A 26227-nucleotide genomic window follows, 5' to 3' on the forward strand; every position below is an offset into this window, starting at 1 on the left:
AAAAAAAATAATAATAAAGAGGTCGAGCCTCACAAACCCCCTTCAGCACACGCTGCGTCGCAGTTCTTGATTCATGTTACTGATCCAAATATCCATTGTTCCCATGACATGGTAGAGAATGATCCCGTCCCTCGGCTACCAAATTAGTCTACCTTATTGGCTGTCTTTTCACGATAATGGCAAGCCGCAATATCCTACGGGGATTCTCCGCACCCCGCACGCCGCGATCTTCACTAAGGAAAGCGCATCTCGGTTCAGCGGGTAGCGTATACGCTAAATATAAGCGAATACGCATGAGGATCACTGATCCATGAAAGTCCCTCGTGGGGTTTGTTGTGTGTGTCTGGAGGTGTAAGTAGGCAAATTACCGAGGTGGAGAGCTAAGACTAGATTGGACGACTCTACTCAAGCATTACAGCAATAGAATATGACCCAGTCCTTTGACCCCAGGATTCCGTCAGACTCCAACAATGCCCAAGGAGGTGAAGAAGTCCGGAGAGTAGTGACACTCGGAAAATCCCCCATTCATGGCCCGCTGCGATTTCTGTGGGCGCACTTTCGCCCGGAACGAGCATCTCATTCGACATCAACGAATACGTACGTCAAGCAAATTTGCAACAAGTCTTGTAGCGAATCAATGGGAGCCTATTGACAATGACTCGATAGATACGGGAGAACGACCATTCCATTGTGATTATTGCGGAGCCGGATTTCAACGGCCAGACGTGTTGGCTAAGCATGTTCAAAACCTCCATCCACAGAGCCTAACATCGGGCGAAGGACCTCGAATACCTCGATCTAATCAGGTTTCAAGAAAGCCCAGGGACAGGGAACGGTCGAGGTTGGCGTGTGATCAATGCCGGAGGCGAAAATTGAAGTGTGACAATATCCGGCCATGCGAATCTTGCCGGTCCAAGCAGCTGAGTTGCACTGTCTCGAGCTCTTCCAGGCCACCTGGTAGGCCTCGAAACTTTGCCAAGACCTCGCCGGTTGAACAGTCTGCTATTATCGACCAGAATGCTTCTTGTGACGACGAGGCAACCTATTCCATCCCAATTCCTCCTGCTCCCGAGCCTTGGACACCAAGTAGCATTGATCCGTCAACTCTGGACAGACCGCATAGCCCTGTTCCCGGCATTGAACAGATCAACGACCCAAACTCGAGAAATAACAACGATGCATATTTTGAAACAATCGGGCTCTCCCTCCACGGTGCGGTGGACGATTGGATGACTTCTGAGCCACCTCCAGTCTCATCGGTGCCAGCTGCCTTTGATGCTGATCCATTGCAACTCCCACCGATGTGCGAGACAATGGATCTATTGAACGATCTCGTTCCACCTGCGGTAAATAGTCAAGGATCTGTAGCCATGTGCGCAGTGTAGAAGCTAATCTCTTCCCTTCTCATAATACAGGACTTCGGTAACTGGCTTGATGACCTAAATGAGCTTTCAGGGGTAGACGACGTGTGGCCTCAACATCCTATGGCCTTTGACGTTAACTTCGATCCATCTATGGACAGCGCTGTAGATATCATGAAGAATCAGCTTCAACGTCGCTCTCGAGCGTCGTCTCCCTCTCAAGAGGCACAGCAATGGTCCTGGTATTCCATTATCCCACAGTTGGGCGTATACGATGAAATAACAATCAACATCCTCCTCAACATTTCCAAAAGGCACCTATCGGCCACATTTGCCGTGTTCTCCGATTTTGAAGCAGGTGATGATACTCGAGTAGAGCTCTGCCTTGCGATGGCAGCGATTGGAGGTCTTTACTGCACGACCTCCGGCAGCGCAAAAGTTGCTAAGATTCTTTTCAACGATTCGCGAAGACTCATGCTAGAAGACCATCTGCTAGACACTAATCCTTCTTTTGAAGACTCTTTAAGTTTTGCAAAAACATTTGTCCTCCTTGAGCTATATGGACTGTGCAGCGGAGACAAAAGAGCTTATGAGTTTATGGAGGTGTTTCACGGCAACAAAGTGCACGCGATGACCTCCTGCATCAATATCATGCCGCGTGATGCCACCGTGAGTCAGCGTCACCACCTTCAATTAATACTAGAGGCAATGAATGTCCTTGATAGTTACAGAGTTCTGCTGCTACAACGCCCTCCGACATTTGCTGGAGATCAATGCTTTTTGGGGAGAGAACAAGACACAATTGGCTATCAAAGGCTCGCGACGGGAGGTATCATCTCAAAGTCCACACCTAATAGCTCAATTGTGAAGTATACTGCAGATATTTATCAACTCGCAACGATCATACGTTACAGCTGGATGGCAAGCCCACGGGATGCGGACGATCCCACTTTGCCTTCTCTCTGGAAAGCCGAGTTCGTCGAGATGGCACTGGACCAATGGGTTAGGGCAAAGTCAGCACAAACAAACCTCGACAGTCCTCTCCAGATATCACAAATGCTACTTTATCATCTTACGCAGGTAACTTTGCATTCAAACATGGGAGCTCTTCAGCGTCTTGCCCAGACCGCACCACATAGTGCGGCGCCGCCTCTAAAAGACGATGTCGGCGCTGAAGCAATCCAGCCTTGGTCAACAGGTCGTCATTTTGATATTTCACTCTGGCACGCAAAAGCAATTCTCCGAATTGCAGAGTCTGGTTTGGCGCCACGCAGACGGCGCACATCACTAGACATGGACAGGCCACAGTTCATTGAGCCTCCTCACCTCCCTTTGTGTATCTACTTTGCGACCCTGATCATGTGGCATGGAAGAGCCAAAGTGAACGAGAAAGAAGCCTGCTCGATTGATGCTCTGATAGAAGTTGGTTCTCACTTGATGTTGAAACTTAAGATCCCTGTTGCCAAGGTTCTTGGGACAGCTCTTTGTGAGCTTCTAACAACCGATGGGTATGAGTCTACGTAGAGTTAGGTCGCTATGTCTGGACGCTTAAGACAGCTCTTAGATATCAGGTGAAGAGTTTGATGAGTATCAGGGATATGATTGAATTCATCTAAAAGTCAACGTTTTCTGGAAACTATTGAGATGTACTGTGTCAAGAACATTCTGTTGTAGTAAACAGCTCAACAGTGTATGGACCAGAGTGAAGTAGCCTTTATATGAGACCTCCATAGTGACTGGCACAACAATGGTTCTATCAACATAGTCCTTGTCATATCAAATATAGGCATTCTCCAGAGTAAGATACAAATTGCCGATAGACTCTCCACCACGCGGGTTTTCTTTCAGCGGCAATTTGTCAGGTAGCAGAATGCTTTCTAGGAACGCGTCAATATAGTTTCAGTCGCGTCTCCTGAAATGTTGCCAGACACTTACCTTGAGGAACAATCATTCGCCAGAAATTGAAAACGAAACTCGATCCTAACGATTTGTTAATCACTTGTATCAATGAAGGAAATCGAAATCATAGACGCCCATAAAGTGGACACCACTTCGTTTCCTTACATCTACGAGGAAAATGTCATTGTGGAACTTAAGGCAGGCAAGGGCCTGGTGAGATGCAACGTATATCGCCCTAAAAAAGAAAACGAGACGTATCCAGTATTGGTAACTTATGGTCCGTATGGGAAGGATGTTCACTATAATGTGTACGTTATGGACAGTAACGTCTGCCTAGCAGCTAAGTCATGACCCATTGCTAATATGATCAAGTTTCCATGCCGATTCCTACTCTGAAGTGCCTAAAGAGCACCACTCGGCTCATTCATCTTGGGAAACTCCGGATCCGGGGTTCTGGACCGGACAGGGATATGCTATCGTTAGAGCGGACGAACTTGGGACAGGCCAATCTCCTGGAGTGCTTGATACAATGTCGTATAACACAAGCCAAGCTTTTTTTGATGTTATTGAGTGGGCAGCGTCCAGGCCATGGTCATCTGGTCGCGTAGGTCTTCTCGGCATTAGCTACTATGCCGGGAGTCAATGGAGGGTGGCAGCTCTCCAACCAAAAGGTTTAGCTTGCATTATACCATGGGAGGGTATGTCAGACTACTACCGTGACCGTTGCCGACACGGAGGCATTCTCTCCAATACGTTTATCAGGTTTTGGTGGGACCGGCAGGTCGTCACAAACCAGTACGGCCGACCCGGAAGAGCTGATCGCAAATGGGGACAGGATACCATTGAGGGGAATTTGTCAGAGGAGAGATTGCTTGCTAATCGTCGAGACCAAAATGAGGACAACGCGTCCCACCATTTTCTTGATGAAGAGTATTATGCCTCCAGAGATTACGAGCTCAGCAATATTAAAGTCCCAGTTCTCTCTGTGGGCAATTGGGGTGGGATCTTACTTCATCTACGCGGCAATGTTGAAGGATACTTACGGGCTGGATCGAAGCACAAGTATCTTAGAATGATCACTGGACGCCACGATTTACCTTTCTATTCAAAGGAAAATGTCGACATGCAGAAAAGCTTCTTAGACGCATTTCTCAAAGGCCACGACACAGGAGGCTGGTCGACCGGCGAAGCACCCAAAGTAGGCTTGGTACTACGAACAGGCAATGTTGGATACAACAATGCCGAGGCCGAAAAGCAATACCCTTCTCGTTACGAGCAAGAGTGGCCAATTCCTCGGACAAAGTATACCAAGTTCTTCCTCGCTGCGGATCGACAAATGACAGAATCGACGGGGCTGAGTGCTGCAACATCGGCAACACTATCTTACCGAGCCCCAAGCGATTTGAGAAACCCACAGGTTGTACAATTTTCGACATCTCCGTTCTCACGTGAGACAGAGTTCACTGGGCATATCGTGGTACATATCAATGTGTCAGCCTCGTCCCTCCCTAATAAGACCACAAATCCTTCGGAGATAGACCTTTTCATAACACTTAGACATCTAGATGCACAGGGGTCTGAGATATTCTACACAGGCACCGTGGGCGACCCTGTGCCCGTGACTAAGGGGTGGCTCCGTGTTAGTCTCCGGGCGCTAGCTGAGGACAATCCTCTCCACCGTCCATGGAAACCCCATCGGACATATCTCTCCACTGATGTCCTCCCCGTTGAACCGGATACGGTTTACCCAGTCGATGTGGAGGTGTGGCCCACCAATGTTGTTGTCGGCGTAGGTCATAAGCTAGTCTTAGAAATTTCCTCGGGAGACACACAGGGTGCCGGCCTGTTTGAGCATAATTCCGAGGTCGATCGTCCTCGGGATTTATTGGAGGGCATGAACAACATTCATTTTGGTCCTAATTACGACAACTGGATAGTACTACCCCTCATCCCCCCTCATTAGATAGATAAAATACTTGTCTCGACGAGTCTGATGGAAGACAATATTCATTATTCATTTGCAAGTTTATTCGGCTTCCGGCTTCGTGTGGTCGTGTGCTCACCTCACCTACCCACGTAATTAAATACAACGCCGTTTCTGTCTTAAGGTATCTTCAATAAGATCAGTAAACCATTCAAAATGGAAACATCAAGCCAGAGTAATCTCCGTCGCCATTCGAGGTATATCACCACACATAATGCCTCCGGGAAGGCCTGTTTTAGCACCGTCATCCCCGAGCCAGCTCCTGTTCGGCGAGTAATGGGAGGCGACATGGAGTTTAGTCTAATGTATACGACAGAAGGATTTCCTGTTCCTATGGCTCGAGGTCAGGATATTGAGACTTACCAAAATTATCTTATTCATGCACCGAAAATTACTATTCCAGGCGGTACAGTCTGTCGAACGGTAGATTTTCCTCCGGGGTACACCTCACCTATGCATAGGACACAGTCTTGTGACTTTGGAGTGGTTATTGAGGGCGAAATCGAGCTAGTCCTGGACTCTGGGGAGACAAGACTTCTTAAGCAAGGAGATGTTGCCGTACAACGGGGAACGAATCATGCATGGCGCAATACTAGCAAACAAAGCTGGGCTCGAATGCTCTACGTGCTACAGTCGGCAGAGCAGGTTACTGTTGGAGGAAAGGAGTTGTTGGAAGATGAGGGAGGAATTGACTAATAAGATCGAGGTATAAGGTCTATTACTAACATACCTCGTATCACTGGCCCTTGGCAGAATTTAGTAGACGTAGAGGTGATAGCAATCAATTTATGATCAACATTGAATCAGAACGGTAACGACATAAGAAATTTCAGCTCAGTCGTTTACAACATGATTTCAGGAATGACTACCTCTTAGAAGGGGGTTTCTATGAGAGTGACAGAATTGATTTCATCACCTGTCTCAGCTTTTCTACGCCGTCCACTTCCCAAGCCGGACATTTCCAAGCGACAAAATAATCCGGCCGCACCAAAACGCAGCCAGACTCGGAAACACCTCTATGAGCTTCCCAGTCAAGGTAGACATCCTTGAACTCTTGCCCGTACCCAATCGAATAGGCCTTGATCGATATTCCCAGCTCCGAGGAAACAGTCTCTGCCGCTGTTTTCCAGTGCCGGCCGCCGATGCCAGTGAAGAGAGCAAACCGCCCTTTCCCGGCCAGATCAATAGTAGAAATGTACTTGGATGGGGTGTGGTTGCCGAGCCAGGCATGTGGTAAGCGTGACCCTGGATACGTGGTGGGATGGTAATGTTCGAGCGGATCTCTGGTAAATTCAGGGGTCGCGTCCTGGTCAGCATGGTAGACAGCTGACGACCTATAGCGCTGATTCATTTCAATTCCGAGGCCATGCTCTTCTCTGTCAATTGCCCTTAGAGCCTTCGATAAATTTTCACGACGGGTACGTCCTTCAACAGAGTCGGCATACAGCTCGGAATGGGCTTTCAAGCGACCCTCAAGCGTCGGCTCCAGATTTCCAAGTACTTCCCAAATATTCTTATGATTTCTGAGAGAAGCATTTGCCCTAAGCTATTTGTCAGTGTGATACTTTTGACACAAGAATTGAAAGCATAGAAGGGGCAAATTACTGAGTGACCACGTTAAGTCCGACAGGCTGTCGCTCGATGCTATAGCTCTCGAGAAGTTCTCTCCCAGCCAAACCTAGCATCAAAACCATTAGTCATCAAGTATAAGGTTAAAAGTTGAACTAATGGCTTGATACCTTTATCTACATAGTTAATCTTCCACGCAAGGTTATGTGCGTCTTGGATGCAAGTGTTCGACCCAAGGCCATGGTTTGGGGGATGTCTATGAACGGCATCGCCTAGACAGAATCTATTGGCCAGTTTAGTATGTACGCCAAAGCGATGATTCTATTCGTACTCACACGTTGTTTTTGCTATAGTACTCTCCAGCAATCTCATTGATAGCCCAGGTTGACACACCGAGTACCTCAATTGACACTGAGTCATCCCCGATCATTTCTCGAATTCGCTGCTTGTATTCTTCTTCTGATCTCAGCTTTCTCTCTGCTGTCGGGGACGTGAAAATAATGCACAGCCACTCGTGCCACGGCTTAACCATTCTCATGCACCCAATCCAGCCCCACTCTGGCGTCTCGAGGTTCGGTTGCAGAATCCAGTGAAGATTGCCCTTGCGATGCTCCATTAGATGAGCCATGTCGGCTTTCATTAAAACATTAACCGCGAAGCCTTGTCCCGGTCGTCGAATCAGTGGAATCTCTGCTTGCTGAACAATTTTGCTACGGGCTCCATCGGCACCGAAAAGATATTTGGAGCGGACTTGGAAAGTCGATCCGGAAAGCCTGTCCTGTAGAGTTGTCATGACGCCACGATCATCCTGCTGGAACGCGATGAATTCGGTGTCCCATCTCACTTTGAAGCCATTGAGGGTCGCATAGCGCATCAACACCGGTTCCATCAAAGTCTGAGGAAGGTCCAGCATATGCGAAGGGCTTGCAAGTTCATAATCACCCTGTATAGGTCAGACCAACGTGCCATCAAAAGATAAGCCCATGTTCGCCCCCAATCATCACTGAGAAGCAAAGAAAGAAGCCCCGACTGACCTTTCGCCTTGGATCATTACCCCAGGAGTAAATGCGGCCGTATTCCAGACCAGCCATTGTGTTTGACCAACGAGTATGTACCATGGAATCATTGCTCGTTCCAAGCGTGTAACACTCCACGTCCAGGCCAATATCACGGAGACAGTCTATCATGTTTAGCAGCATAGTGTCAGATTAGTGTTATCATATAATATAGCATTAGACCGAAAACTCATACCAAGTGCAGCCATATTTGTGATATGAGCCCTAGGTGTGTCTGCGTTACTCGGCTCTTTGCTCACAATGAGCCCCTTCATTCCTTCATTAAGAGAGTTGTTAGACTACTTGAATCAGCAAAGGGCTAAGTAATCATACCATATGATGCCATGAATGCTGCCAAAGCTGCTCCCGCCGGGCCAGTGCCTACGATTAGGTAGTCCACCCGTAACACGGGTGAATCACCATTTGGCTCCCCATTTCGTTCAGTTGAGCTGCCCATACCGGAGAACTTTGCTATCAGGTTTGAGTTCAGGAGGCTATTTTGTATCTTCTGTGTTTTGAAAATGATGTGCAATAGACGATAATGTGGATACTCCTTCGCAAGCTAACTTGGGTGTAGAGCTGGAGAAGTCGGTTGCGGCGCTGTAAGTTCCTAAAGGTGCAGCCCAACGTCTATTACATGGACTTTTGGCACCTATAGGATGTATGATAGATTGGATGACATTCTGACTCCGCACTCTGTACCCGGAGAAGGCGTATTTTCTGGGGTTGTGTGGGGGTCCGCCTGCTCCCCCAGCTGAGGCATGAAAACACCCGACACCACGGCACCTAACCCACATAATAATTCCCGAAACAGCCAGACCTATCGGATGAAATAATCAAGACGGCGGCCTTAGACCATCAGGGACACTACGTCAGCGGAATCCTGTGAAAAATTGAACATACGACGCGAAATGCCATTTGCTTACCCAGGCACGTACAATGTGATGGGCGCACGTTAAAGTGACCTTCACATGGAGCCAGAAATCCTGCATAAAAGTACTACCCTTTCTTGGAAATTCATATAGCAAGTCACAAGTTCTCGTAGCAGAACTGAGACATTCATAGGATCTTGGGCAATCAAGCAGGAACAAAAGACTTGATTCTATTTAGATACCTAGGCTCTGACTTGCCCACCATTTATCAAACTTTTCGTCTGCCTCAGTAAAGACATCAAAACCTAGTAGACTCTTCTGAATATCTGCATCGCCCCAATTAAATGAGCATTTTCCCTTCCAGTTTGACTCGGACAATGCGCGCAGCTCTTGGTCGCGAAGTATTTGTTCGTTACCATCAGGTAGATGGTAGTAGTGCCGCGTCTGTACTGCGCCAGCGACATTGATCTCAGTCCGTTTCTTGCGTAAGTCTTGGTAGAACTGAAACAGTTTTGTAAATTGGTTATTCTTTTCTGCTCGGGTGTTCGCTGTACTGGCGCTTTGTAGCCTTGCGAGGAGCAAACCTAGAATAGCCCCATCTTCAACGGCCATTGCAGCGCCCTGACCTTGATATGGCAGCGTAGGATGCGAAGCATCCCCTAATAATACAATAGGACCCTGTCAATTAGCCTCAAAGTCTTACACACAAGTAAGCCGGGATACATACCTTACTCCATTGATCGAGACTCTCGAAGTGGAGGAGCTTCCATTTGAGTGGGGTCTTCAGACAAGAAATTATCTCGCTCAGACTAGAAACAGAAGTCAGGATATTGCCATAAGACAGCACACTCGAGAGGGGGAAAGATTGCTGACATTGGATCCCAACCTTCAAAGTTAGCCGCCATTTCCTCCACATTACCTGGTGAAGTTCGAACGCCAGCCGGGAGATCATCCGCAACTCTGTGCAAATATTAGCAAAGCCTTTATATTTGCCTTTCCTCTCCAGATATGCTGAGATATCTTAGTTTGGATGGATAATCAACCTACATCAGGACAAGATTGTACTCTGTGTGATTTCTCAGAGGGTAGAATGCCGCATGTCTTCCTGGACCCATCCATACCTGCATGTGTGACTGGTCCAGCAGCTCATTAATCCTCTCATTCCCTAGAGCCAACAACTGGTCTCGGGAAAACGTTCCTCGATATGCCAAGTCTCCTGTCTCTTCTGGTGGGAACGGGCGTCCCAGCACAATTTCCCGTAAAAGAGACCACAATCCTGTCCAGCAACGTTTCAGTTCCAACGGACTAAATTAAAAATCTACAGGTTTTACGTACCGTCTGCGCCAATAACCACATCAGCTTCAATAATTCTTCCATCTTTCAGTATGATTTTCTGCAAACTGTCATCTGCTATTTCGACACTAGTGACTTCCGAGTCTGTCATTATATTCGCACCGGCTTCTAAAGCCTCGGCTAGTAGCACATTCTGGTAGTCACCTCTATGGATGGCTCTGTCGTTCGAAATCGTTTTCGTCAGTACCTTCGTTCTCCTTTGAGCGGAACTGACACTGTCGGGGCTTTCTCACATCCATTCAGCCCCATACTCTGTCTCTACTCGATTCATGAGAGGTTTCTCAACGAGAATCTGCCCATTCTCGTATCTCCGCAACGTGAAATTCACGAGCTGATAGCCTCCTGCTTGCTTAAGCTTGTCGAGTAAACCAAACTTGGTGAGAACTCGACACGAGTTGGGAGGAATATGGATGCCCGCGCCAATGGTGAGAATTGTCGGCGCACGTTCCAGCACTGTGACTTGTAGCGGTGGATTCGCTCGACGACAAGCAATGGCGCAAGTAAGTCCACCTATGCCTGCGCCGACTATGGCGACATGAAGGCCTTTTTCGCTTGAAGTGCCCTGGATCACTCTGTTACCAGCGTGTAGATGTATTTGTCTGTAGGTGGGCTTTCTCACATTTGGCTGGGAACTTGATGCTGCCATTATATCTCGTCGCAGTGTTGTTTCTAGATTTCGAACCAGAAAAATGATAGGTATTGCTAATCATGTAATAACTGCGTGCCGATATATTCTTGAAGCTTGTAAATCATACATTAGAATGGCTTGTATTGATGATCACCATCCCCGCAATTCTCCAAAGTTTACTTAAACCACCCCGGCATGCCTTAGCACCTCCACCCGGGAGTTCTTAGTTGGCTCTGCCTAGTGTAGTGTAACACCTCTATGACCGGGTATTCATGGGGGCGCCACTGACTCGAAATCCAAAATCGGCTCAGAACCAAAGCCACTCAGCTCGCTGTTTACGATCTTAAACAGTAGTCGCAATTGTGGTAGTCAGATTGCTTATGGAAGACAACATCAGCTTTTTGCTTTGATCCCTCTACAGTGCTTCTTTGCTATGATAGCTCACTTCGTGGTCAATTTGATGGGTCCTTTTGTAGGTATACCACTGTCTGAGACCTCTCGAGCCAAGTAAGCCTTTCCCCAGCTAGAATGCCATTCAAACTAGTGACGAATTTGGTAAGTATAGTATCACATAGCACAATATGAGAAATATGTTTCTTGGGTCTACGCAAACCTGTCTACTGGTATGTAGGAGTCATACTTGCAAGGACTTTTTGGAATATAGTTTCATTGAAGGGTTGAACTCATAAATACTTAATGAACTGGGGTCGGCTTGATGGAAACCTTCGCTGCCCAAGGAGCAGTCACGCCTCTATCCTTTGGTCTCATCATCTCCTCCGTCATGATGGGATCATTGACAATATCGTAAAGTTGATAGAGTCTCGACAGTGTCAGAGTCAAGCCGATCTGCGCCAAGTGCTTACCGATGCAATTCCGGGGGCCATAGCTGAATGGCCGCAGCATGTCTTTCATTTCTTTACTTGCATTCAACCACCGCTCCGGTTTATACTCTTCAGGCTGTGGGAATACAACGGGGTCCCTTGCCGTGGCGTGGGCCGAAGTTGATACAATGGTCCCTCGAGGAATGAAGTGCCCGCTAATCTCACGCCCTGGAGAGACTCTGGGAAATGCAGAACTCAAGGGTCCGTATTTCCTGAGTGTTTCTTGTATGATCGCATCAAGGTATGGCTGTCAAATGTGTTGCTTAGCTAGGTCTTTACACGTGAATAATGTAGACAAAGGGGTATCATACTAGTTTTGAAGCCTTCTCGTATGTTGGTAGCTCTTGGCGATCAGGAAAGGCAGTGCGGATTTCCGCCACCAATTTATCTCTTACAACAGCATTTCTGCCGCATTCCCAGATTGTATAGAGTGTAGTCACTGCCGTCGTATCACTGCCAGCAACTAGGAAAATGATCGTGTTCTCGACAAGTTCTTCGAATGATAGCTTACTTCCAGTCTCGGCGTCTTCGGCGTCGACTAAGTTCTTTAGGAAGGTTCCTTTAGCGAATTCTGGATCTTGATCCACCTTTTTCATGAAGGCTTTCACACTGGATTGGCTAAACCTGATAAGCCTGTCAAGCCCTTGATAGCCATCCTGGATGTACTTGGAGGGAACATATCGCAAGAAAGGAAAGAATGACTGTATGGGAACAACTGTCATACTGCGAATTCATCAACTATTAGATCGACTCCGGAAAGCATGATTTTGGACTTTCTAGAGACAGTTGAGAACTTACAATCGGTCTAAATCATGGCGGGTCATCTCGCCCTTGCCAGAAAGGGAATCAAATGATTTCCCAAAACTCAAATAGCTGACAATATCAAGATAATGCTCCATCATTTTGCCGAAAATATCGACACACGTGCCCATCTTAGCCGCTGGTTTGATTACCAAGTCGATGAATAGGTCAACCCTTTGTTGTACAAGGCCTTCCTCTTGAAGAAGTGCTCTCTCAGAAAAACCATGAGACACGAGCCTTCGGAGTCGAGCGTGCCGCGTGCGGTCAATCTCATTCAAGATGCTGTTGGCACCACTTGCGGTAAATTTGTTGTAGAAGAAGGGCTCCTTCGTGCAAGGGTTCGAACTCTGACCGTAGATATCTGTCCACGATTTCATGTCGCCGAATAGGAGCTCGTTGGTAGAGATACGGACAGGTCCGCCGCCATATTCACGTAAGGTCTTTGTTTGCCAAGTGAGCCTGTCCATCCTGCCCATTGCTATCATTTTAGGCAAGCTGGTGAACTTGCCCAGAAAAGGCCCCGGGTATTTCGCGAGTGGATGGAAGTAAATCCTATAGATTATGAGGCCAATAAAGTATACAAGAGATAATGTGCACAGCGCTTGTGAAGTAGACAAGCCCGCCATGACTTGAGTCACTGCATCTACGATCGCCATGGCATCAATACTTTGGTCTTTCGCAGCTCACCTTGTCCTTGATATCCACGACTTGCTTGGGGGGAAAACTTACACAATTTATACACAAAGATCGACCTTTGACTACTTGTTGTGGCGTTGCTTCTTGTCCGCCTAAGACCCAATTGCGGTGGAGATAATGGTCAACATGCCTCCCAACAGCTACCCCATATTCAGGCGAAGTGCCGGGACTGGAGTTTCTGGCCTTGGCTTTAGTCTTGTTTGTGGACCCGATCAGTAGTCTAGTTGTGATATAGCAAAACGTCATTAGTCTTGTCTCTCCGCATATCAGTGGTACAGCGACGAAAACATGGAGGTCTGTGTGGAAAGGGGCACAGAAAATGCGGGGGAGATTTGTTAACCCCAGAATTTCCCGACACGATGAGTCGGCCCATTCATGCTGAATCTATTCATTGCTTTCGTATATCTGCTGATCTGTGTCCGAATGGTATATTCGACGTAGCAGCACAAGAGAAAGGGAAGGTTGTTAATAATTGGGTCTCGGCTTACTGGACTCTTGGCTCTATCCTTGCTAGGACAGTCAGCAAGATTAGAGATAAAATGGAATATCATCCTCACGAGTCGCCCTAAAAGGTGGCTCTAGTCGGCATAGCAACGAGAATTTAGTGAAAGAAAAGGCTTTTCCCCGTAGGCTAATATTATGTAGCACAAATGCCGCTCTTCGTAAATCGACAATAAATATCGAATATGTACAAACATAGTTTTATATTCTAATTCCCTTAAACGTTCGTTCCTAGCTTTCTTTATGAAAAAGTTACATTGACCATCTTGATCGAATACGATTGTGACTTCGAATATGTCGACCAAGAAATTGGTACAACACGCTGTGTTGAGTCGTATTGAGGATAGGCATGAAGTGAATACGAATAGCCATCTGAAATCGAGGGGATCTGATAGATGGACACAGGGGTCGACCAGCCACCTGTAAGAGAGGTAGAATAAGACATGTATACTAACACTCGATCAGCTGCACTGAAGGAAGTTTGTGGCTCAAACGTTTCTCGAACCAGGGAGCTTACCGTTTGGGTCGATCGCCGCAGCCGCAGATTCGAAGATCAAGATATAATAGCCGTAGTAGCTACTATAGAACAGGTCTCCGTACTCCGGTCCATATCTCGTTCCAAAGATGTCCTCCGACCAGCTGAATACGTTGGCGGCTCCACCGTCGTCAGCAGCCGGTGAGGTGGTCACAAATGAAGCCCCATTCCAATAACGGTATTGGGACCGATCAGACCAGGCAGTCTGAGGGACACGTGCTAATTTGAGTCCGTCACTGTTTGTCGTCCCCGTAATGCGTGCGAACATATAAAGATAACCGTCAATGCCAGCCATTGCGCTAAAGGAGCCGTACTGCGGTTCGCCATGCAAGAACAGTGACTGTGTGGGCCGCGAAGCGACAGGCACGTCTCCATTTAAGGTGATTTGGACTCCCGTGTTGTAAATAACCACATCGCTACTGCCAGCCGAAATGGCTGTGCGATTGACTACCAAGGGAAAAGACACACCACAGGACCCACCACACAGGGTCACGATGTTTTGGTTCGGCCATATGCCCGTGAGCGACTCACTCTCGCCTTTACTATAGTAAAAAGGAATCGTCTGGTACGGTCCCTTGGCCGCGGTGCCGTAGTCGGTAAGGCTTGTAATGGCGGCGCCTTTATAACCAGAACAGGCAATTGAGTTTGACGTGAAGTTGGCCCAGTTTGATAGATTATCCTGTGGAACTCCTGACGAGGTGTAGATTCCGTCAGAGAACATCATGAAATTGAGGCCGTTGATCTGGCCGCCTCCACCCCCGTCACGGTACTCATTGGGCAAGTTCGACGTTGTCACACCCAAATACTGAACTGAGGCCTTCGGCGCCCTTTTCTGTAGCCTTTGTCTTGTGGGCGAACAGTTGGCGAGCCCGGAAAGGGCAGCAAGGAGTAGAAGAGCCTGCTGCATATTGAAAGGCAGAGGTCTAAACTGACATGCAAGCCTTGGACAAGAGTTTATCGGAGCTTCAAAAATAGCTGGATCGTTTGGGAACAACAGGCAGTTATCTATTAATCCCTAATATAGTCTACCTAGACATTAAATGGCCCCTCAAGCATCCTCCAACTGTAGGTTCCATGGCGCTTCCCCAGTGCCTACGTGTTCGTAGCATTGGCAAAGAGGGTCACGCAGAGATAAGACCACATTTCCAAGTGTTTCGTTTCGCAGAATCGTGCTAAGCGCCAGGGGCACTCCTTTCGATCCTTCAATCTGACTGGACTGGGCTGGAACGCCGGGGCTCGGACTCTGCACAACTTACCGGACCCTGAACGCAAACCGGCTTAGTGCGGCGCAGGAGGCGATGCCAGTATTTTTAAACGCTCAGGAACAATAACGTTACACGTTCAGGCCTCTTCACGTCGTTTCGATTGTTTCTCAGGGGAGACGTGGGGGAAGGGTTACTTCACGTGGAGTGGGGCCTGTGCTCAAAAACCCCCTGCTTGGATTACTGCGCTGAGAAGGAGGAGACTGCCCTACCCCTGAAATCTCCGATTTTCAGGGGACAGCGTTGCCACGTTAGGTTTGGTCTAGATCTCTTTTTACGTCGCATCGCTTACGCAAAAAGCGCGGCAAATGCGTTTTCTTGCTGTATCTTGGACCTATAAGCGTAGACACATGACCCCGTAGGTGAACGAATAGGGCTTCAAAATCCTAGGCAGAGGCTCACCGTGTGAGCAAGGATGCACACTTTGACCGACCTCATTGGCGCCAGACACTACCAGGGCAAAGGGATTAGCTTTAGCAAGCCTTCGTCAACATATGCAACCGGAGGAGGTCAAGTTTATGAAAAGACGCTCGCCGAGGTCAATCACATGCCTAGGAATCCGCTATGCCAAACCCGTAAACCTTTTCAGGACACAATATTTAATCGCGAAGCCCGAATCAGTAGATGAATGACGTTCAAACCCTAGATAATCGATATCTCACATTGTGTCAAGATTTTTGATGCTCTGACACTCCCTTTTTTTTTTTTTTTTTGTTCTGGATGCAGCGGGAAAGAGAAAGGCGATCCCTAGGCTCTCGATAGAAATCTGTCACACCCAAGCGTCATTTAATCCTCAAGATATGAAGTTGTCCTCACTCTCCAGCTGAGTCTCTCCGACCTATTGTCAACCAACGAATTAGATTTGATACATGGAGCAGTGTTCAACAGTTGATCATGTGCATGCCTATTAGTCAGCTAGAGTAGTTAGGCTCTTTCGGGAAGTCGACGAACCTGTTTGGGCTGAGCTGAAGAGCAACTTCATGCCCGTACAATTCGGAATCAATTTCGAGCTCAAAGCCTAGAGTCCAGAAGTGAAGCTATCAGTAAACTATACTTGAACCCTTGAATCTCTACTACAATAACTTACCGAAGCACCTGTTAAACCCCATTTTCGTTCTGTCATGGAGCCCTCAGCTTTACTGTGCCCGAAGTGTCAACTTATAAGCTCAGAATTTATTCTCTCAAAAGACTTCCGGGATTTTAGCTCTATCAGTACGGCCAGAACAACACCTGTATCATGGACTTGCAGACAGGATGATCAGGGTAAACACTACAGAGATATTCTTTACCACGATATGGACGGATTGCATGAGGCATCCCGCAAGGGCTGCAAGATTTGTTCGTTCTTCTTGGGATTGCTCAATCGTTTCTCAGTCAATGGGCAATTCCCCATCCTTCATGGTCAATTCAGGATCACCATATCCGAGACTGGTGGCTTGGAACTGGTCCCTCCGTCTGCATGGACCTGGGGAGATCTGACTCTAGGGTGGCAAGAAGTCCTGCCGAGCGAAATGGATCAACGGGGGACTTCACGGGCTGGACAGATGAGAAAAATTGCACGTATGTGTTGGCAAGGCCAGGAGTATTCGCGGCCTGAAACTAATTCAACTTGAAGAATTCTCATCGGGAAAGTCCAAAGAACTTCAGCAGCTGGCATTTGACGTTATTCGACCCTGGCTTCAACAGTGCGACGCGGACCATCCTTGCGAATGCGGTGGCTTAAAGCACGTGGAGCATTTGAAGAGTTTTGTTACCATATCAACTGAGAGGGAGCTACCAATTTTACCGACTAGGGTCATCGATGTTGGCATTGAGAGTAACTCACAGACGAAACTCCACATTTCACAACCTGGAGAAAGAGGGAGGTACTTGACACTAAGCTACCGCTGGGGCGAAGGCAACAATGCAGCTATGACAACAGCACATAACATTGCAGCGCGGGTAGAGCAAATTGACGTCGCCTCCTTGCCCAACACCATCAAAGACGCGATCGACGTGACACGAGCAATGGGTATAGCTTACATCTGGATCGACGCTCTCTGTATCATCCAAGCTACTTACGGGTCAACAGGAGATGTTTCCGACCCGGGCGATTTCAAGGACGAGGCCTACAAAATGTCCACGTACTACGGTAACTCCTACTGTACCATTGCTGCTACTGCTGCCGAGAACACTGCTCAGGGCTTTGTCCAATCTAGAAAAGACGATGTGTTCGCTGACAGCTGCACACTGTCGCCTTGGCTGATACAGGGTGCGCGTCAAAGGATTGTGCGTGTAGGTCCCGGACTCCCGCGCTGGAAAAGTGATGTGAAAGAAGCTTCCATGTACAAACGTGCGTGGATCTTGCAAGAGCGTGCCCTCTCAACCCGTGTCTTACATTGGGGACGAGGTGCTCTGTGGTGGGAGTGCCCACACCAACGTGCTTCCGAGTTTCTACCGCGTGATGCAATATCCGTCAGCTTCGACCAAAATCAGCCTTACATGCAACCGGACCGCTGGTTGGCTGAAACGTCATCAATGTCAGACCTTTGGCGCTCGTGGACTGATTTGATACGCGAGTACTCTGCCATGGACCTAGGGCGCGAGTCAGATCGACTTATTGCATTGCAGGGTCTCGTCGACGTTGTATCCCGGCGCTTTACTGGAGAGATTTATCTTTTCGGATTATGGAAGTCGCATCTACCTCAGTCTCTCTGCTGGGAGGTGAGCGAGCGACGGCAGGTCGACGAGCCTATTATCCCGTGTAAAGCGCCATCATGGTCTTGGGCGGCTTGCCCACATCCTGTCATGTATATGTATCCTCCCACGCATCCTCGTGCTGAGTTAGTCATGTATGACAGCAGCTCAGGCAGCGATTTCCAGTGTAGACTTCGGATTAAGGGGCTCCTAGAGAAAGCTCCTTTTAGAAAGAGAAAGATTGTTCGTGAGTATGACGACGGGAGACGGTATAAGACGAAGAACTATTTCCTTCACTTTGATTCATGCCCACTCGAATCTCCCCAGATGCTCAATATAGACTTGTTTCTCCTCGCGACATTCGATTGGAACACGCCGACGAATGGGCACTGCGCGACACACTTTCTATTACTAGAGCCCGTCGAGCATTATCCCAACCACTACCGGCGGATAGGGTCAGCCATGCGCTGGACAAAGAGAATCGATTGGAAGGGCCGGAACTTTGACGAGGTTGACATTTACCTAGTTTAATCGCATTCACCCATATATTTGAGATTGGTTGTGGACACTACCTACTAGATATCTAATATCTAGCTAAATGACATCGACATTTCCCCCCCACAAGCATCTGATTTCAGCTTCGAGATTAACCTAGCATCAGCCGGCTATTTGCTTCCCTCGGGTGTCAATCTCGAATACCTTCAATCAAATTCTTGATCCCGTCGCCTCTTCTTGTCATTTCCCATGCTTCTGCCGCTCTGTGAAACGGGACCGTATTGCTGATCAACCTCTTGACAGATATCGCTCCTGATTGTAGTAAGTCTAAAGCGGCTTCATAATCACCTGGTCCATATCTAAAGGATGTTTTGAGGATAATCTCTTTTTCGCACATGGCCAATATAGGAAGCTTCTGCTCTGGCTTCCCCATCCCGATTTGAACAAATACCCCGCCCGCTGTCAATACATGGAGTCCAGTTTGAGCTGATGACTCTACGCCAGTGCACTCCAGTACAACATCTACACCATTCAGCATATTCATCTCCTTCTTAAATCTTTCTGCTTCTCCTTCCGGCGTTGAGGTCGGATCTGGAACAAACGTGACGCAGTTGGTGAAGCTTTTGGCGAAGTCTATTTTGCTTTTCTGGATATCAGCAACAAAGACATTACTTGAGCCGACGGCTTTTGCCATTGCTGCGACAAGCAGACCAATTGTGCCAGAACCCTGGACAAGTACATTTTGACCTGGCCTTAGTCCAGCAAGCCTCACGGCATGAACAGCAACGCTCAGAGGCTCCACAAGAACAGCTTCCTCGAGGCTCAGGCTGTCAGCGATTTTATGGGAAAAATCTTCCGGAATTTTGAAGAATCGACAGAGATTGCCGTCAGTCGGGGGATGGGCGGCAAACTTCATGTCGGGGCAGACATTATATCTACCTCCCTTGCATTGCTTGCATCGGCGGCAAGGGTAACCGGGCTCGATCGCTACACGATCACCAGGTTTCACCCTCGTAACCGCTAATCCAATAGAATCGACGATCCCAGATGCTTCATGGCCCATGACAAGTGGAGTCTTCTCAGAAACCTTGCCCGCGTGCGAGTACAGATGCACGTCGCTTCCGCAAACTCCGACATAGGCAATACGGATGAGGACATCGTGAGCGTCTTGGATTTCTGGAATGGCTCTTTCCTCGAATCGAACCTTGCCTGGTCCGTATAAGACACACGATATATTATTCTAGAGAGTATGAGAACCTATCATAGGCAGTTCGGTTTGGGGTCATTTTACGCACATCTCGAGCCATTTTCCTCAAGATGTTGGCGTTGTCTGAGGGGAAACCATCCGGCAACGGTACAGTTCACTCGCTGCTATAAGACAAGAGAAGCAACTACCCTTTAAGGCCTATGACAAGAGATTCGCAAGGAGAATTGAGCGAAGATCTTAACGGTCGTTGCCGCTACCCTGTTGTGGTCCTGGCGTGTTATAGACCTTCCTCGCTAGCAAGACGGACCGGACTTGGGCTGCTGCGACTAGTATGGGCCGTTCATGGAGCCTTTTGTGCCAGCGAGCTTTATTCCCGCTTTGTGGGAATAGCAGCCACAATACAATTTTCGGCAGACTGCGATGAAATCCCCGCAAAGAGACAGGTTGTGGAGCGTGTCAGACTTCGTGCACGCTCAAACTGGAGCTAATGACAGAATTGACCCATTTCAAAGAACGGCCTGTCGCAGGTAGTCCGGAACTCGTGACTGTGACCTGCGTGATGCACTCCGATGATCTCCGATCTTTGCTTGCGGAGGAGGAGTGTATGGGATCCATACGGCCCACTCTTTTGTGGACAGAAGGAGTATATAGGGCCAGCACAAGTGCTCTCGGTCTAGACACGGCCCTTGACGACGGAATCGTTTGCCGTCAGTATTGACGATATGTCTTCAGTGCAGACTGAGTCAAGGCTCGCGTATGTGATATCCGGGCTTCTTCTCTTGCAGCCAGCTTCGAAAGAGTCCCCGCTTACTATATTCAAGGTGCTTAGTATGTCGTCAACGGAAGGTGGCGTGTGATCGCCGTCGGCCTCGGTGCGGCCTCTGTTCAAAGAACGACTTCGAATGCCAATATAAACCGAGACAGCATCAGCCAGGCCTGCGAGCAGGGTATGTGTCACAACTAGAGAGGCAGTTACGTATGTCTCCTCACGTTACTGACTTCCCGCTCTGAAAACTGCTAAACCTTCGATTCGATTACAGATTCTGTCGAAGAACGTTTGAGCAGAGTCGAAGCCAGGCTCGATCACAGTGATGACGAGAGATGGAATTCAAATCATCATGCATCAATGGAGCATGTTCCATCTCCCTCCTCTGCAGACGAAAGGCCTTCGATCGAACGGGATGTGCCGGCCGATAATCACCTGCCTAGCGATATTGTAGCAGAATATAGTGTGACAAGAACGAGACAGGAGATCCTGATTCCGGAGCTTGTCAATAGAGTTCTTCATTTTTGGTACAAGAAGTATCAGCCTTGGTTTCCGATCCTCCACGCAACATCATTCGACAAAATCCGTGATCCGGCGGATTTGCAATACGATTTGGTACGGAAGGCGCTTACAACAGTTGTTCTTCTCGACTTGCAAAATCTCTTGCCACAGGAAAGACATCTTGCCGAGCAGTCGCGAGACTATGTCATGCAACATGCGCCAGCTCACTCATCTTTACAAAGCGTTCAAGCTCTTTTGATCGTGTCCATCCACTTTTTTACGGCAGGTCAAATGACACAGTACTGGAGCATCATGGCTATATGCAGAAGGTAAAGTCTGATTTGTAAACTTTGTAGGCTAGTACTGATCCATGTAGATTATCGTTACTCCTTGACCTTGCCTTGACAGCGGCACAGACATCTTGGCCATATGTATCCGGGTTTCGCCAACTGGAAAGATCCATTGAGAGTTCGGCAGTCGAACAAGAAGAACGAATACGTGGTTTCTGGGTCATTGAAATGTTGGATAGCATGTCAACGCTGGGCCTACCCACCTGTTTTCTTCCATTCGAGGTCTTACCTAATGCACGCCTACCTTGTTCCGAGTCCATCTGGGCCCTCCCCGAGCCCATCATTCTGCAATCCGTTTCTACGGCACGACAATTACTCTCTGGATTGTCACTCTGTGTCATTTTGGGCATAGAAGAACTTGGCGTAGTTCATCGCTTTTTGCAAAAGCCGTACGACCTAGGTATTTTGGAACAGAGGTTGGACTGGCAAAGCGAAGCTCAACGACTAGACGAGCGGCTTACGAACTGGCGAGAAGAGTTTGTCGCCGCGCTCTTTCGATTGATCAACGCTGAGAAAGAGCAATTGCCCCGTGGGGAGATGGAGCCTCTGATCACTTTGGCTAATTGTGTCCTTAATACGTAAGTGTTTGGAATCAATTATAGACTAACTAATATGTGAATTCTTCTGACACTTGAAACAGGGCCGTTATTGTGCTAATGCAAAGAATGGCACCTATTCCTAAGGGTATCGAGGGCAATCATGAGGCGGTAAGTATCGCGTTTTGACTGCTTGATAGCGCAATAGCAACACTTTCTAATTGTCTACGACCAGTGGGCATTTGCTTCTAGTCGATGCGTGTACGCCTGCGAAAACATGGCAGCGAAGATCAGACGAATCGCAGAAGATCAGCTAGATGCCCAAAGCCCCCAGCTCATATTCTCCATCTTTGTAGCAGCACGATTCTACCTTGGTTAGTCATGCCTCCTCGCCGAAAGATATCTGCGAAGCTAACACTAAATCAGTGCACTCGAAAGCTCTCGACGCAGATGTCCCCGCCAATCTGCACTCCCTTGCGTTTTATCTTCATTCTTGTGGTAAAAGTCGTCCGCTTGCGCAACGATTCGAAATAATAATACGTACCGCTGTGGCAGAACATCGAAGCCCGATATCGCAATGTGTTCTACCTATCGAGTTCTACGATCTTCGCTTCTCCACTCTTCAAATCGTTGAGTTGCTTCAAGACGCCGCGGAGCGATTAACTCAAGTACAACACGTGCCATCTGGAATGCCTCCTCGAGCAAGAGATGAATTTGAGGTTGTTGCCTGAAAAGGAGAAGCAGAGCGTCCGTACATTTGTTAATCAAAGGCCGCCCACTAAGCGCAGAAGCTTAGCAAACGGATCTTTATACAATGATATATTTTAACCAGCTGAGAAGAAGTCATATTGAGTAGAAGAGTGATTTGTTTCTAATACTGCGGGGAAAGAAGCAAAGGATGCTTGTACACGTGTAAAGTTACTGTCTCGTACTCTTGGACGTTTCTCTCACCTGCTCGGGTTCAAGGTTGGTAGTGGAGTTGCAAATACGGACCGGGTCTAACTTGCCTGAAGTACGGCTTTGAGATGGGCCGTAAACAAGTAATCAGGTAGACAACGACTGTGCCATCCTGGCTCCGTGATCAGCGGTCCGGCTTTAGCTCATCCTCATGTCCACTTTTCCCTCCACACGGCTTGAACACGGCCCGTGAATATGCGTGATCGGCTTCCCCACGGGGAAGCCTTGCGGTTCTCGTAAGTTAAATATAAGGTGCAACGGTTGGTTAATAAGGCGGTTTCTCGACAACTTCTATTCACCTATTGGCACTTTCGCTACACCTCCAAGCTATCAATTTATCAAAGATCACACCTTAAAAGATGAGCTCAAGTTCAAGCCATGATGCAGACCCCTTTTCGGGCCAAGGCCACCGCACCTGGTACCGGACGACCTTTTTCAATGTCTCGGTTGTTGCTTGCTGTGCATTTATTGCTCCCGGTCTATGGGCTGCAATGAACGGTCTTGGAGGTGCTGGCTCGGCTGATCCATATTACGTCAACGCCGCCAACTCTGTTATCTTTTGCCTTCAGGTCGTTGTTTGCATCTTCGGAAGCTCGCTCATTTCAAGAATTGGATTGAAGTGGGCCTTCGCATTTGGAATGGCCGGATTTCCCATCTATGCTGCCAGTGTCTACTGCAACGTAAAGTACGGCAACTCATGGTATCTGATGGTTGCCTGTGTCATTGACGGAATTACATCGGGAATCTTCTGGTTGACAGAGGGTGCCATTGTCCTTGCATACCCAGAAAAGCATCGACGGGGGAAATATCTCGCTTTCTGGCTCGCAAGTCGTATCGTAGGACAGATGGTGGGCGGCTCCGTTACCCTAGGAGTAAATGCCGGCAACAGGGAGCAGGGCCACATCAGTGTCGAGACGTATTTGGTGTTCATCTCAATCCAAGCTCTAGGCCCATTTGTTGCGGCTCTCTTATCACCTCCAGACAAAGTCCAAAGGTCAGATCGGTCACCAGTAGCAATCAGTCTCCCTAAAGGACTCAAATCCGAGTTGAGGATTATGTGGAAGCTACTTTGCCGCAAAGAGATCCTCCTTCTACTCCCGATGATCTTCCAAAGCGTCTTCTCCGAGGCCTTTTTCTCAACATACAATGCCACTTACTTCACAGTTCGGGCTCGTGCCCTAGCTTCCTTGGTCGCCAGCTCTTGCGTGATTGTCTCCAATTTCGGCTTGGGATTCTTCTTGGATTGGCGCAAACCGACATTGAACGCAAGAGCCGTAGGAGCCTTTGTCTTCATCTACGCCTTCGAACTTTCACTGTACATCTACGCGATGATCGTTACAAAAGACTACGAAGGACGGGACACGAAGCCCGTGCTAGATTGGACAGACGACGGTTTTGGCAGAGGAGTCTGCGTTTACATTTTCATGCTCGTCGGCTTCAACCTTATGTACGACTACCTCTACTGGCTTGTTGGAACGGTTAACAAGGATGGTGCCGATCTGATCCGTCTAAGTGCCGTTATTCGAGGCGTGGAGAGTTGCGGCCAGGCCATTTCCTACGGGATCAACTCTATAAACCAGGCCACGTTTCCGCTCTCTGGTGCAGTCGCGGTCAATCTGTCATTCTTTGCGGCTTGCATTATCCCTTCCGCCTTTGTTGTTTTCAAAATTGGTATAATCAATGGTGTAAAAGTTCACGAAATCATGCAAGATGAAAATTCAGGGATGTCCGGAGCGACCGATCCAGAGCAGTCTGTGGAAATCCGCCAAGAGCCTGAGATGAAGTTGGATAAATAGAGCTAGGCCCGTGTAATCTCCAAAGACTTAAGCTTCCAAGACGGATCTAGTCTCGATATCTGGTTGACTTATGGGAACGAGGAGGAGGACCTCTGCTTCCTAACTTTGGAGTAGTAATAGTGCGTAATACAATACCTGCATATAACATATCGCAAGATTTATACTTACATTCATATGTACTACAATTAAGCCAAATACCTACACCATTGGGTTCTGTTAATACCGCTTCATATGTGCTAGTGACTGATGCATGATAGAGTTCAATGATAGGTAGAACCAGTCTCAGATGTACATTGTAAGACAATTCTTTCCAGCCTTAGCCTATTGCTGTGTCTTCTGAACATTTGCCGACCAGGTGCGATTTCGTCTCCCTAACATAGCTCCATCTGTAGCATACAAAAAGACAAATACCATTGAGAATGACGTCAACGGTCTTTGGCCAGTATCTAGGCTTCGTCCTTGTTATCCTTCTCGCAACGCTCGTGGTGGGGTGTGCATCTGGTCCGGGCCGTGTCATGTTATGTAAGGCGCTGCTTCGACCTAAGAGTGCTGCGATCCACAAGGTGTCTCCATCTGACGGCATAAGTCTAGGTGTGACCCGAGGTGGTACAATCCCTACGCCTTTCTTCTCCACCATTTAAATCGAAAATAAAAGAAACAACAAGCAAGGCGATTCGGAATCTTCTACGCGTGTACAGAACTGTTATCTTTAGCGTGTATATTAGTCTTAAGTGGGTTTGAAGTCATAATGAGCAACACTGCTGGCCCTGAATTCCGGGAGGTCAAGGAGCGTCAAGGAGGGCCGCACATTCGATCGGCTGATTTGCTCCGCCTAGTAGGCCGGACAATCGTAGGTAAGCTACGACCTCAGGATTATCTATAAATTCTCACAGTAAATCGACGACCATAAGAACTGAGCATGTTACAGTCACTGGTGCAGCTGGGTTTCTAGGTCTTGAGGTCGCCGAAGCTATATTGGAAGCAGGCGGAGATGTCATTGGTCTTGACATAGTTTCAACACCGCCAGCTGAGCCATGGAGTCAGTTCACAACGCATGCGTCTTCTCTTAGCTAATCCGATATGAACAATTGTCTAGGGCACCTAGAAGAGACCGCCAAGTCCGCTGGTGGTAGAATCAGCTACTACCGCGTCGACCAGACCAAGCCAGAAGAGATTGCCACAACCTTCGCAACCGTTGTACCAACTCTCGCGCACCCAATCCGTGGCCTGGTTGCTGCTGCTGGTGTTTCTGATAACGACCCAGCACATGAGTTCTCGGTGGATAGATTCCGACGTCTTATGGAAATTAATGTTATCGGCACATTCGCTGTTGCCCAAGCTATATCACTGGAGATGAAGAAAGCTGATGTTAGTGGAAGTATGGTGCTAGTAGCCAGCATGAGTGGGACTGTTGCGAACAAGGTAATACGTCAAACCCGAAACTTCCAAAACTATGCTTACAAGCTATGAAAAAAGGGCGTTGATACCGCAGGATACAATACCTCAAAATCAGGGGTGCTGCAACTTGCCAGATCCTTGGCAGCCG

General features: G+C 48.1%; 2 protein-coding genes across 2 annotated transcripts; both read left to right on the top strand.

The window, feature by feature from the left end:
• Positions 1–23940: 23940 nt before the first annotated feature.
• On the top strand, positions 23941–24681 carry UCRPA7_8719 (putative duf895 domain membrane protein; the record flags this gene model as incomplete). The annotated part of the gene is made up of 1 exon (XM_007921231.1): positions 23941–24681. One exon carries the CDS (start codon positions 23941–23943, stop codon positions 24679–24681), a length of 741 nt encoding a protein of 246 aa, XP_007919422.1.
• Positions 24682–25761: 1080 nt separating this feature from the next.
• On the top strand, positions 25762–26151 carry UCRPA7_8720 (putative short chain dehydrogenase reductase family protein; the record flags this gene model as incomplete). Its single annotated transcript, XM_007921228.1, has 1 exon — positions 25762–26151. One exon carries the CDS (start codon positions 25762–25764, stop codon positions 26149–26151), a length of 390 nt encoding a protein of 129 aa, XP_007919419.1.
• Positions 26152–26227: the final 76 nt, after the last annotated feature.

The sequence above is a fragment of the Phaeoacremonium minimum genome (genome assembly GCF_000392275.1).
Source record: "Phaeoacremonium minimum UCRPA7 unplaced genomic scaffold PA7_03_scaffold_606, whole genome shotgun sequence".
Taxonomy (NCBI): Eukaryota; Fungi; Ascomycota; class Sordariomycetes; order Togniniales; family Togniniaceae; genus Phaeoacremonium; species Phaeoacremonium minimum.